General features: G+C 34.7%; 1 protein-coding gene across 7 annotated transcripts in view; it reads left to right on the plus strand.

Moving 5' to 3' along the window:
* The window catches only part of LOC111055235, a 208,343-nt gene that overhangs the window by 51,459 nt on the left and 142,449 nt on the right, over positions 1 to 14,435 (plus strand). For all 7 annotated transcript variants that reach the window (XM_039420337.1, XM_039420336.1, XM_039420341.1 and 4 more), the window contains one exon: positions 8,989 to 9,222. In XM_039420337.1, the coding sequence (XP_039276271.1) occupies positions 8,989 to 9,222 (234 nt within the window). The remainder of the gene's footprint in view (positions 1 to 8,988; positions 9,223 to 14,435) is intronic.

Consider the following 14,435-nt stretch of genomic DNA (forward strand, 5'->3'; position numbering starts at 1 on the left):
AGTCTCTCCTCATAAAACAGCAAATTTTTATGGTGTAATGTACTACATAAGAATACATTTTATTCAACTTTTATTTGAATTTAGTTTACAAAGCTACATAATTCTTTTCAGAATTAAATTCTCTACAATTTTTATTGCGAAAAATTATTTGTTTACTGGTCATTAAAGAAATTTATTGGGCATCAAACGTAGAAGTCTGTGTTTTTCTACTTGAATGTTTTGCATATTTCAACTTTTTCTCAAAAACTACTCACACTACAGCTTCCAGACTAGTTTTATTCAATTTTTCAGATATTTTTCCAAATGAATCCAGCATAAGTTTTTCAAAAACTAGTCCCAAAACAATTCAGCATCGGTGTATTTCACCAGAGGAACTGAATTCCGGGCGAAATCTTTCACCCTGTATAGCTCGCTAATGAAGCGTTTATGGATATATGTTTAAATGAACTTTTTTCTTATTTTTACCTCTACTATCACGTATTAATTATTTTACCATAATTATGAATCACTCTGTATATCATCAAGCTATCAAAATGAAAAAGTTTTCTCAGGAAAACATTTTTTTTCCGATCATTACTTTTAGAGATATGAGCGACTGAAGTTTTAATTTTTGGAACAGAACATTTCAAATTCGGTAAGAGATAATCCATGAGATTTAGAGGATAGATTCTTCATGGTATTGCTGATCTAGTAAAACAAGTATTTTCTGAAAATATCAATTTTTGGAAAAGTTATTCAATTTACCAAAAATAACTTAACTAAAAGTTGTTTTTGGTTATTTTTAGTAAATTGAATAACTATCTTAGAAATTTTTATTTTCAGAAAATTCTTGTTTTACTGGATCAACAATACCATGAAGAATCTATCCTCTAAATCTCATGGATTTATATCGTACCGAATTTGAAATGTTATGTCCCAAAAATTTAAACTTTAGGCGCTCATATCTCAAAAAGTAATGATCATAAAAAAATGTTTTCCTGAGAAAACTTTTTTCATTTTGATAGTTTGATGATATACAAATCAAAAAACTTTGAAAAATATCACGAGTAAAAAGTTTATTTTTAGCCTTTGCACAGCCGTAATCTCTCCCGATCAGTCGATCATTGTGATCAAATATTATGGTTGCTATATGCATCGACATCCATCAATTTTATGCATTGATAAGATTTGAATCTTTGAGAGGATCCACCCTCCATTGTTTAAAATCAACTGTATAAATTTGTCAGCCGGGAAGGAAGAAGTCATCTTGCTCCGCCATAGAGAAAAGATAGCATACGATTTTTATGCTATATTTTCTGTATGACTTGTCCCACGTCTTTGCTATAGTGAGGTCCACGTTATAATGGCAGTGGAGAAAGATAGGAGAACAACGTTGCCGAAACTCTGTCTCGTCAATGCCTTCTATAGACGGTAGCTGATTGATGTAATATTAACTGTTCATTCTCGTTTAAAGTAATCAATTATATCCTATTATATTAAGCGAGCAATTCTGTATATATCTGGTTATTTATGTTTTACGGATCTCGAAAACTGCTTCAACGATTTTCACGAAATTTGGAACATAGTAGGTTTATGATATAAAGATTCGATTGCTCTAGGTCTCATCCTTGGGAAAACTCGCTGAACGACATTAAAAGGATAATTCATCCTTGCAAAACAGATGATAATTTCGTCGTCTCTCGATAACAGAAGATGCGTGTGCCTGTAAGGGAGAGAGACAGAATTATTATTTCCAGCTGTGTAATCATAATCAATCAGCGAGAAATTTTATCCAGCTAGACAACTTAATCGATTTGATCAACATAATCTGATTTGTTGACATGACATGATAATCCTCCTAAACTAGAGTATATCATAATTTTCAAAGTTGGTCATCATTTGACAATTTCAAGTGATTAGTGAGTGCTATTTGTTATTCAATTTGGTTTGTATATAATATAAATAATTTTTTTTTGTTTTCAAATGTTTGAACAGAAAGTTGAACCTGAATTCAAGTGTATGGAATATAACATACTTTCTGGACTATTTATAATGTATAAATCAAAATTCCGGAAATAAACTGTTTTGGGCTGTGCTGTTAGTAGTACTTCCCCAATCATTTTAAAGAATTTTGTTTGTTTTATCAAAAGTCAATAAATGAATAACGAGCGAAGCTCGGTCCCCCGATATTATCTTATATTTTTTATTAATTATATTTTTCAATAATTTCATTATGAATTTTCATAATTAAGATTGAATATTTTGTTAATTAATGATTAATTCTACATTGTTGAAAGACGATCTGGTAACTAACAGAACAAAGCGAGAAAGAGATAGCGCTATCCGATTTGTTGAATGATAGACAAGGATAGCAATACCATTGCTAATCAAACACTGCCATTATAACGTGGACCTCACTATAGTTTCAACTCTACAGAAGCCATTTTCAAGTGTGAATCTTTCAAAAATAACTCTTGAAAAATTTAAACTAGTTGTATTTTAATAAAATAAAATGAGTACTTGATAACTTTTTGTGTTTCAATAATTCCAGTCGCCCCAAAAAGAGATTGAGTAGCTAAGAAAGTTTGAGTTTCACAAATTCTGCATGATATTATTTTAAAAAAATCTGGTGTGGCGCACTCATACAACTTTCTTGCCCTTATGAAAATTGATCACATGACGCTAGTGTTCCCGCGCATCTCAAGTCTACTTATAAACAAAGATCTGAGCCAGCTGGTCACAGGACAATAACGCTGGAGACATACGAGGTCTGCTATCTCTTCATAGTGAATCATTTAATAGAATCAACAGTTGCCAACAGTTTGCAATTGAAATAATAACATTTTCTCTAATTCGTGCTAATTTTCAATTTTAGGTGAAAATGTTACTGAACATTAATAAATTGTAGAGATTTTTATGCTCAATCTTTTCCACTCAAATTTCTTTGTTTAAATTTTATCTGAAGCCTGATAATTGGGAATCTAAAATCGAACTTTGCATAGATGGGGCGGAGCTCCTGAAATTTTTACAGATATGAGACTTGTGGCAGTTGATAGAGCTTATCAATGACTATTTCAGGTATGAATTTGATCAAAATAGTTGGAGCCGTTTTAGAGAAAATCTCGAAAAACCCTGTTTTTGACAACATTTTCGCCATTTTAGCCGCCACCTTGAATTGCATTGGATCGAAATTGTTCGTGTCGGATACTTATAGTGTAAGGACCTCAAGTTCCAAATTTCAAGTCATTCGGTTAATTGGGAGATGAGATATCGTGTACACACACACACACACACACACACACACACACACACACATACAGACCAATACCCAAAAACCACTTTTTTGCACTCAGGGGACCTTGAAACGTATAGAAATTTACAAATTGGGGTACCTTATTTTTTTTTGGAAAGCAATACTTTCCTTACCTATGGTAATAGGGCAAGGAAAGTAACAAATATCTCGACAAAAACCCTGCCTATCCCATCGACATTGTCCTCAAGCATAAAATTCTGTCACTTAAACGTGAGACAAGGATAGCAATACCATTGCTAATCAAACACTGCCATTATAACGTGGACCTCACTATAGAATAAGCTCAGTAAACAATGTACGTTCTGTTCTGTCGTGTACTGTAGGGCAGGCTGCATGTGTGTGTGTGTGTGTTGTGTGTGTGTGTGTGTGTGTGTATAAACAACGGTGCTTGTGAGTGTAAGTTGTGTAACGTTGTATGCAGAACTTGCACTGCTCTACTTTCTATTATTCAACTGAGTAAAGAAACAGTAAAGTAGTAGGAACAGTGACTTACTTCTAGAGATAAATTTAGCTGCGCAATTATGATCATTATCAATGAGAAATGCTTGCAGGACTGTTCTGGATTTTTTGTCAGCTGGAGAATATTCAATGTGTATAGTTCATTCTCAATTCTAGTGGATGTTTAAGAATTGAAACCATCATTTTTTATATTAAAAGTGTATTTAAAACTTGAAAACATTTTATAAGTTGTGTAGGAGTATTTGAACAATTACATGCTTCACCAGGGGCGAGGCGTGACTTTTTGGCTCAGTCATCTCCAGGAACAATTCAGTTAAAAGTTTGAATGAAAGCTGCACCCCCCTCCCCTACTTAGATAGTGTTTCATTTTGGACGATTATTTATCGAGCAAGATGACATCTAGTATAAGATAAGCTTACTTTTCAAAATCCCAGAGTTAAAAAGCCTAGAACGTGGCTAAATCTCAAGCTCGGAAACTGGCCCTCAATAATAATTAAAATGAAATTCTTTATTGATTCATACAACAAGAAAATCATAAAAAATGACAGGGAGAGAAAAAATAACGTAACCTTGTGCTATTCCTCTCCCAAATTTAGTCAAGGTTACACATAGTCCGAAATAGGTTAAGTCTTGTAGTTGTTCTCTTCACTAATATTTCAGTTCTTAATTATTTTCACAAAGTAGATTTTTAAATTTAGATGCTTCAAAACCAAACATAGAAGAAATAATAATAATTATCAATAACAAATTGCAAAGAAAATAATTATCGTAGGGTTTGCAACACTGGCGCGGAACAGTGGAATCGCAGAAAATAGCGATGTCTTTGACCGTTTACTCCTCCATCGTTTACGGGGAGAGGGAGAGTGAAGATGCAGAAGAGTGGTGGTAACCAATGCTAAATAGCATTACTGGAATCACATATTTTTGATAAGCACATTGAACGGATGGAACTGATGATGCAGTAGTCTACTTTATTCAAACTTGGCGCGCTCGCAAAAAAGGTTCTCTTTTGATTTCTTCACCTTTTTTTGTATTTAAAATATTTTCAGTTGAATAATATACTCATTACATATCAATTTCTGTCCAGTCATCGGCGAATCCAGAGATGACTGGACGCCTCGCCTCTGATCAATCACACAGAAAGCGGAGCGTGGTGTGGCGTGGTTTTGAGAACACACAGGAAGCGTCTGAGCGTCAAGCGTCAACGGCCTAGAAAATGACGTTGTCAAGTTCACACGGACATTACTTTGAGAGAATAATTACTTAGTATTGGATATATAATAATAATTATCTATATATATAAAAGCGAAATGGCACTCACTCACTCACTCACTCACTCACTCACTCGCATAACTGAAAATCTACCGGACCAAAAACGTTCAAATTTGGTAGGTATGTTCAGTTGGCTCTTCAGAGGCGCACTAAGAAATCTTTTGGCAATATTTTAACTCTAAGGGTTTTTAAGGGTTTAAAGTTCGTCTTTTAGCATGTATATTCTTCTTCTCCCAATCTCTTAATTATAATTGAAATTTCCATATCATATGTTACTATAAAACTATAATCTAGATAGAGTACCTCTTCGAAACAGTTGTTAACTGGCAACTAAATTAATAATTTTGTCAGGTTGGCATTAAGTTGAGTTGACTTTGTTAGGTTGGCACCAAGTTGAAGATTTAAATGCATTTATCGCGGAAAAATTGATTGGGCACTGCTACTTCAATCCTGGGAATATTATATTTCTAGGCGTCAGGCTCGCTTCGCTCGCCATATCCGTTTAGCCAGACGTTTAGTCTGGACCCCCGACTGGATTGTCCTAACATATGATAAAAATGCTCAAATGAAAAATGCAGGCGAGCGAAGCGAGCCTGCTGATCTCATCCTTGGATGATCCAGTCGGGGGTCCAGGGGGCGGAGCCCCCTGGCTAGACGGATATGGCGAGCGAAGCGAGCCTGACGGCTAGTAATAAATATAATAATTACTTACTAAGTATTGGATATTAGCTAAGCCTGCTAGGACAGAGTGGGTTAATGAAATTAACTGACCGTCGACTATTTGGTGAATAACACCATCTGTTCAATGTGTTTAGAGTCCTGATTTTTTGAATACATGTTAATGTTAACTTTAATCTTTGATTATATTTTGACGAGAGTGAAGCCTGATTTGGAAAAACAAGTCACTAATTGAAGTAATCCAATATCTGCTGAAGAAAGACTTGTTGACCGAGCGATGTGAGGTCTAAGATTCAAGTTTAGTTTGTGTATTTAAGACGTTCAGAGTTTCCAGTTATGGATGAACATGTATATTCCACTCGTCGAAATCTTGCTAATAAATTAAAAGAACCCTTCACAAGAAGTAGAGTGGCCTCCTTACATGCTTTTGCTAAGGGACCACGACTTTTCAATAAACTGCAATCAGATATATCAGATGCACCCAGTTACAATTTGTTTAAGAATAGACTTAATCGCTTCTATGAAGAAAAACGTTTAATAGAGGTGTAATATTATTTACATTTTTTGCTGTCTTCATTCAAATGTAATTTATTGTTAAAGATTCATAATCCCATCTTGTGAAAAGCACACTGATTATTGTATAAAATTTACTTTATTGTTTGATACCTCAAAATTGTTATTGTATTGTTCTACTCAACTAGAGAGCGAGACATCCCTCAACACAGGTTTAGCCTAAAGAGGGATGCACTGTGGTTTTTTCTGTTACATGCTTAATATTATTATCTATGTTCAATTATTATGCTTAAGGTATGTATTTGTATTACCAATTGTAATGTTCAACGATTATGTTTAATGTATGTATGTATTTGTATTACCAATTATTGTAAAAATGCAGTGAAATAAACGAATTATAAGTCGACGGTTGGCATTCTCTTAATGTATAAATGTTTATATGTTACACATTTACGGCGAAACGCGGTAATAGATTTTCATGAAATTTGACTGGTATGTTTCTTTTTTAATTGCGCGTCGATGTATATACAAGGTTTTTTGGAAATTTTGCATTTCAAGGATAATATAAAAGGAAAAAGGAGCCTCCTTCATACGCCAATATTAGAGTAAAAATCAGAATAGAATATAGAATTATTCATCATAAATCAGCTGACAAGTGATTACACAGATGTGTGGAGAAGCCAGTCTATTGCTGTATTTCCATAAGGTTTATAGTTTCAATCAGGTACTTGTGGATGAGAATACTGCGTGAGGTCTACTGTTCACAGAACTACTAGTAATAACACTAAGATAACCATATTTCATAGAATTTTGAATGAAATGGATTAGAATAGCCTTACTTCTGATTTCAAGTGCAATAGGTGAATTTTCAAACCAGCTTGTTCCAAAGTTTGACGCCACGCTCCGCTCCGCTCCGCGAGTAGACGCTTCCAGTGTGTTGCAGCTCATTACTTAACATATTGTTCATGACGCTCCTCAACACCACGCTACGCTCCGCTTTCAGTGTGGTTGTACCCTAAGTCAGGGTACATCGTTCTTTATTGATTATCTTTTATAGGCAGTTCTTCACACTTTAGATCCATTCACATGTTCAAATGAATGTATGAAACAATGATTCCTTTCTTAGATGAACCCTACAATCCATTTTTGTTTTTTTGAAACAACAAAAACTCAACAACAAATAAAAATATAGGCTAAGCATTTTGGGGAGAATTTAGTATGCTATGAATTTAGAATCTATAATACCTATGTACGACTCTATATATTGCATTTAATTCTTTTCTTATCCTTCAATTTGTTTTTCTATTATGAATAAGTGAATGAAAAAAAAACTCACACAGGATTACCTAAAGGTGCGTACAGATATACGCGCCGCGAACATGAGCAATTCACTTTCAATCGACTGACTATATCTGTATTTTTACAGAAACAGTAAGATACAGATATAAAAAGCTTGGCATCAGCTGATTGAAAGTGAATTGCTCATGTTCGCGGCGCGTAAATCTGTACGCACTTTAAGGGGTTCAATTTAGACTAATATGTACAATGTATTGTACATACGAAAGTGTTGCTTTATCATACAGTTGTGTTCTTTTTTTATTTTCAAAATTTGTAAAATGTTAACTTATGTTCATTGGTCAATAAATTATCAAGAAACCTATAGTATCTATAGACTTTGTAAATTATTGTTAGTACAATAATATTTCTCATTTTAGTTGTTTTTGTTTGTGCTAGTAGACGTTATTTATACTACTTATAGACTTTTTAGAATACAGAGAAAGGCTATCAGACTGATTTGTGGGATTAGCAAGTGAGAATGATTGTGCTTGATTGGGTGCTTGATTACCAAGCACAGTGTGATTAGCATTTTAAACTTCCGGGAATTTTGACTCTACCTTCAATATTTGTTCAACAGAGCCTTATTTATGTTAAGGAGAATTCGGAGTAGTTTGTGGAACAGGGGGTAGTTCATAGCCATAACACTAGAAATAGGGGTAATTTGACTACTTATCGGTATACCTATTCTAGCACACAAAAAACATTTCTATTTTTATCAATAAAATTGTTTAATTCACTTCCTGAAAATCTTAGAAATATGGAGAATGGAACTTTCAAAAATCATATGAAACGTTTCTTAGCAGCTAACCCTTTAAACAAGATTGAAGATTTTTTTACATTAGCTTGGAATATTCGGTTATAAGTTGAAAATCAGGTGACATATTATCATAGGGTACTGATACACTGTTACTTACTGATGTGATATATTTGTATTTTGTATGTATATATTTGACACTAGTATTGTATCTGAAGACCTCAGATATTGCTGCAATAAAGATTCTATTCTATTCTACTAGCTTGAGGAATATTACACTGTAATACATTTTCAATTCAATTCAATTTATTTGCCATATATACAAGATTTTTACAATTACAAATTCACATAATAATTGGGTACATCATACAGAAATTCAGAATATACTCTATTCTAGAAATAATAAAAATAAATTACATATAACATAACTGAAATCCCAGTTGTACTCATTTTACCGGCAGTAATTGCTAGCAGAGACACGTGTCTGATCGCTAGCAATGAGTTCAGTTCAAATCATTGAAAGATTTGTAAATGTTAAATTTTGGAGGAAATAAATTTGATTCGAATTGCATTTATTAATGTTTATTCAATTCGGATAGCTTATCATATTCGTATTTTATTTTCATTCTAACATTAAATAAATGTTATTCTAGTTGATTTAATTGTCGTTTTCTTTTTGCAGGCGCCTGAAAGAAGAGCTGCAGGCTGTGAAGCATCGCAAGGGAAGTGGCGCAGTTGGCAGCAGTGGTGGTGGCCAGGGTGGTCGCGCATGCGCACGATGCAGGGCTGAGTTGGGGCGCATCATCAATCGCGGCGCGATCTGTCGCGTGTGTCGCTGTCGCGTCTGCAAGTCGTGTCGTCAGTATTGTCAGCGACAACCGACCGACTGGTTGTGCACCGTATGCCATAAGCACATGTCAGTACCCCATTTTCCAATTCTAATTATTAGTCAATTCATATTTACTAAGGCCTGTATGCAGATGCTCGGTTTAAACCGTGGATCCGTTTGCTAAATGGTTTAAACTGTGGATCCGTTTGCTAAATGGTTTAAACCGTGGATCCGTTTGCTAAATGGTTTAAACTGTGGATCCGTATGCTAAATGGTTTAAACCGTGGATCCGTTTGCTAAATGGTTTAAACTGTGGATCCGTATGCTGAATGGTTTGAACCGTGGATTCGTTGCTAAATGGTTTAAACTGTGGATCCGTATGCTAAATGGTTTAAACCGTGGATCCGTTTGCTAAATGGTTTAAACTGTGGATCCGTATGCTGAATGGTTTGAACCGTGGATTCGTTTGCTAAATGGTTTAAACTGTGGATCCGTATGCTAAATGGTTTAAACCGTGGATCCGTTTGCTAAATGGTTTAAACTGTGGATCCGTATGCTGAATGGTTTAAACCGTGGATCCGTTTGCTAAATGGTTTAAACTGTGCATATCCACTACCTCCGTAAACAAAGCCGTAGTGCATTCGTGTGACGTCAGCACAGGTAGGGCTCCTACACCAATAAAAATTCGTTGATTTCAGCTGATCTATATCAGCTAGAGTTTCTATTGGTCTAGGAGCCCTACCTGTGCTGACGTCACACGAACGCACTACGGCTTTGTTTACGGAGGTAGTGGCATATCGCCCTCATAATGTCACATATTCGGTATGCAATATTGATTTGGGGGGGGCTCCAGTCTCAAAAATTTAGATATAATCTTTAGAATGCAAAAGAGAGCTGTGAGAGCGATTAAAGGTCTTAAGCCATTAGAGTCCTGCAGAGATTATTTTAAAGATCTAGGACTACTAACTGTGCCTGCACTGTACATTTTCGAAGTGATCATGTATATAAGAGATAAAAATTTATAAGAAACTGTGACATGCATAATTATGACACTAGAAATAAGAGTAAATTTTCTGCACAATACCACAGGACAGCTCAGTATGAAAATAAGCCTTCTTATATGGGTATGAAATTTATGAGTAAACTGCCGTCAGCTTTAAAGCTATTGAAAAAATATTTAGCAAACGGGGTTTACTACAGTATTCAAGAATTTATGGATGGAGAATGAGGCTTTTGGGAGGATTAAATTGCAATGTACATTGTGGAATGTGATGTATATAATATATGTTTATATGTATTCCTTTATTTTTTTGACAAATAGTCCTTGACGATTTCCTATACTCTTTAAAGAGTCTCCAGGGAGAAAATGTAATCAAATCAAATCAAATCTGTGGATCCGTATGCTGAATGGTTTAAACCAGTGCTTCTCAAACTTTTTACTTCAAGCCCCCCCCCCCTGCATAACTCAGCTGTAAGCCGGACCCCCTACATGTATAAGCATAGACTACTCCTATAAAATCATGTTGTACATATACGTATACATACGTATCTTCTTCTTCTGCTTCAATCGTCCGATTGGTTGGCAGCTTTCCATCTTTTCTGTCGAGCCAGCTGTTTTAGTTGGGTATAGCTCTGACCCCAAGATCCCGGGTTATCTGCTTCAAATATTGTAGCCGGGGTCTTCCACGAGCCGTTGTCCACTGATTGCATCTTCAGTATTGTTAGCGTGAATTCGCTGTGTCTTATAATAATGTCCTATCCATGAATGCCGTCTGTCCCTAAGAGATTTCAATAGAGTTTTTTTGTGTCTCTTCAGCCCTTGAAATACTTCTTCATTTGTTATTCTATCGGTCCATTTTATTTTCAGCATTCGCCTCCAACACCATACTTCAAATGCATTAATTGCCTTTTCTTCCGCCTTACGATAGTCCATGTCTCTGAGCCATATAGTGCAATACTCCAGATACAACTCTATATAAGTCTCTTTCAAATCCAAATTCAGACTTTTGGAGGAAAGCACATTCCGTTTATTGATGAAAATGGCCTTGGCTTCTCTTATACGGCGCTTTATGTCTTCTTTGTCTTTCCATCCTCTGAAATAATGCTACCTAAGTATTTAAATTTTTTTACTTGTTTGAGGGCGTTATTCTCTATCTTACTATTTCAAAATCAGGATTCTTGGAGCAGATCATCACTTCTGTCTTAGCTTATTATCTCCATGTAAAATTCATTTTTGAGAATGTCATGCAAGGTATTCAGTGCTCTCTCTAGATTACCTTTATCTTGTACGTATATACCCACATATTTTACACTCAATACTCATTTAGTTGAGTTTTCCACATTCTATACATAACCCAATGTTGCAATAGTTTCAATCATAATAAAACAACAAATTCTATACAAGCCAATATTCCAACATTTGAAAAACTAATTTGATAGGTGATTAAAAATAATCAAATGAACTAAATAATGCTGAAGAAATTATAATATTTTTTATTGTAAAAATTAATTTCGAGGGAAAGATTATCACGGAACTGGATGAATTATATCATATGGAATACAAATTCAAACGTGAACTGAGTTTGTTAACATTTCAAACAGGTGACATCAGATACTTGTGGATGAGGAAACTGCGTGAGGTCTACTGTTCACAGAACTACTAGTAAAATAATAGATTATGAATACAAATTATATAACAGATACTATAGGGTACTATAATTCTATTTTATAAATAAAAAAGTAGCACTGAATTCATACATTTAAGAAGATAAAACATTTAAATTTCTCTAAATGATCTGAAATCAAAACGTAAAGCTCCTTGTTGAAAATATGAAATTTATCCTACTTGATAATTAAATTTCAGCTTTATATATTAAAATAGATTCATAGAAATTGAAATTGTGAAATTTATGGAAACATTCAGTTTCTTTCAGTTGCATTGTAATGTACTTTGCATATTTTACATTTACAATGACATACTTTCATTCTCAATCACGTCTCTCCCTACTCTCTTACCTGTGAAAATATGCATAACACACTAAGAAACATGGCTGAGTAAAAGAGCTCACCTTTACGGGTGCCTTTACTTATGCCGCACCTTAACGATTATATTATCTTCATTGTATTATCATTCATCCCATCATCATCACCTAGGCTTAAAATACTTCTAGAAAGTCGCCTTTGTAAAATAATAAATTACAAACAAGGCTGATGAGTTCATCAACTATATCTGCGAAGTTTTTGGATTAGCAAAACAATAGAATGTCTAAAAACGTTAGTCTCAAATTTCAATGAACAAATGCTAATTCTGTATCGTACTTTTCAATTCTGAAGCTCACCTCTTATAGTGAGGTCCACGTTTTAATAGCAGTGGAGAAAGAGAGAAAATCATCTCATGTTCATCTTATTTTAAATAATCAATCATACTTTATTCCCCAAGGAAATATATTTTTAAACGTTTAAATAATGAACTTTCATAATTGAGATTGAATCCTCTTATATTAAGCGAGCAATCTCTGTATATATCTGGCTATATTTACATCTGGTTATCCTATTCTATTAAACGAGCAACTTATGTTTTTATGTTTAGATGTTTATATGTTTGTATTTCACCGGATCTCAAAAAACGGCTCTAAAGCTGCGTACACATATACGCACTTCCAACGCGCACCGAGCACGCTCCGCCTTCGTACCGCCCTCGTTCCTCCATCGTACCACAGTCGCTCCGCCCGCGCACCCATCATGAACGTTACGGAAGATGTTGGATCTTCTCGCGTTCCCCGGTCGAACCACTGTTGCTCCCCGGTCGATCATCAATCGCTCTGCTGGAGTGACGTTCGGTTGCGGAGCAGAGCGAAAGTCTGTACGCACCTTAACGATTCTCACTAAATTCAGAACATAGTAGGTTTATAAATATAGATTCGATTGCACTAGTCTAAGAGAAAACTCGCTGAAGGACATTGAAAGGATAATTATATTCATCCTTGGAAAAAGATGATAATAATTATTTTGTCGTCTGTTGTGATGGAAGTGAGTGAGCGAGTTCATGTGTGTGGGACTGTGTCAAAATATGACTCAGCTGTTGAACTTTTGTAATCATTCAATCAGGTACTTAGTGCCGGTTGCAATGAAGCCGGGTTATTTTTAATCCTGATTAATTCCAGTAGATCCATCTTTTGAAATGGTCTTCTCTGATTTGGTTCACGTGAAATTAATCAGGATTAAAATTCAACCGGCTTTTTGTGCAACGGGCCTTTGTGAGGGAAATTTTGTATTCCTCTGGGAATTACTTACTGTGATTACAAATTTACTGTGATTAGATAGAACATTTCTGTAAATGTTATTATAATTTCTTCTTTCGTAATACATTTTTTATGCTTTTGTACTCCAGAGCGAAGCTCGGTCCCCGATATTCTGGATATTTATATGGTGATATTCTATAATTATGTTCAACGGATCTCGAAAACGGCTCTAACGATTTTCACGAAATTTGGAAAATAATAGGTTTATGATATAAAAATTCGATTGCACTAGGTCTCATCCTTGGGAAAACTCGCTGAACGACATGAAAAGGATAATTCATCTTTGGAAAACAGATGATAATTTCGTCGTCTCTCGATAACAGAAGATGCGTGTGCCTGTGTGGGAGAGACAGAATTATTTCTAGCTGTGTAATCATAATCAATCAGCAAGAAATGCTATCGAGCTAGACAATTAAATCAAATGATCAACATAATCTGATTTGTTGACATGACATGATAATCCTCCTAAACTGGAGTATATCATAATTTTCAAAGTTGATCATTATTTGACAATTTCAAGTGATTAGTGAGTGTTATTTTGTTATTCAATTTGGTTTGTAAATAATCTAAACTAGAACTTTTTGGTTTTTAAATGTTTGAACAGAAAATTGAACCTGAATTCAAGTGTATGGAACATTACCTACTTTCTGGACTATTTATAGTGTATAAATGAAAATTCGGGGAAGAAACAGTTTTCGGCTGTGCCTGTTAGTCCTTCCCCAATTATTTTAAAGAATTGTGTTCGGTTGATCAAAAGTCAATAAATAAATAACAAGCAAAGCTCGGTGCCCCGATATTATTTTGTTGATTGATCATATTTCTACTTTGTTAAGTAACGGTCTGGCAACGTTGCGGAGCTAATAAAGGATAGCACTATCTGCTTTGTCGAAAGAAAGACGAGGATGGCAACAGCAATTTTAATCAAATACCGCCATTATAATGTGGACCTCACCTTAGTGTTACAAAGGACGGTTTTGTGAATGTGACTATGAGGTGATT

This window comes from Nilaparvata lugens, chromosome 2, assembly GCF_014356525.2.
Source record: "Nilaparvata lugens isolate BPH chromosome 2, ASM1435652v1, whole genome shotgun sequence".
Lineage (NCBI taxonomy): Eukaryota > Metazoa > Arthropoda > Insecta > Hemiptera > Delphacidae > Nilaparvata > Nilaparvata lugens.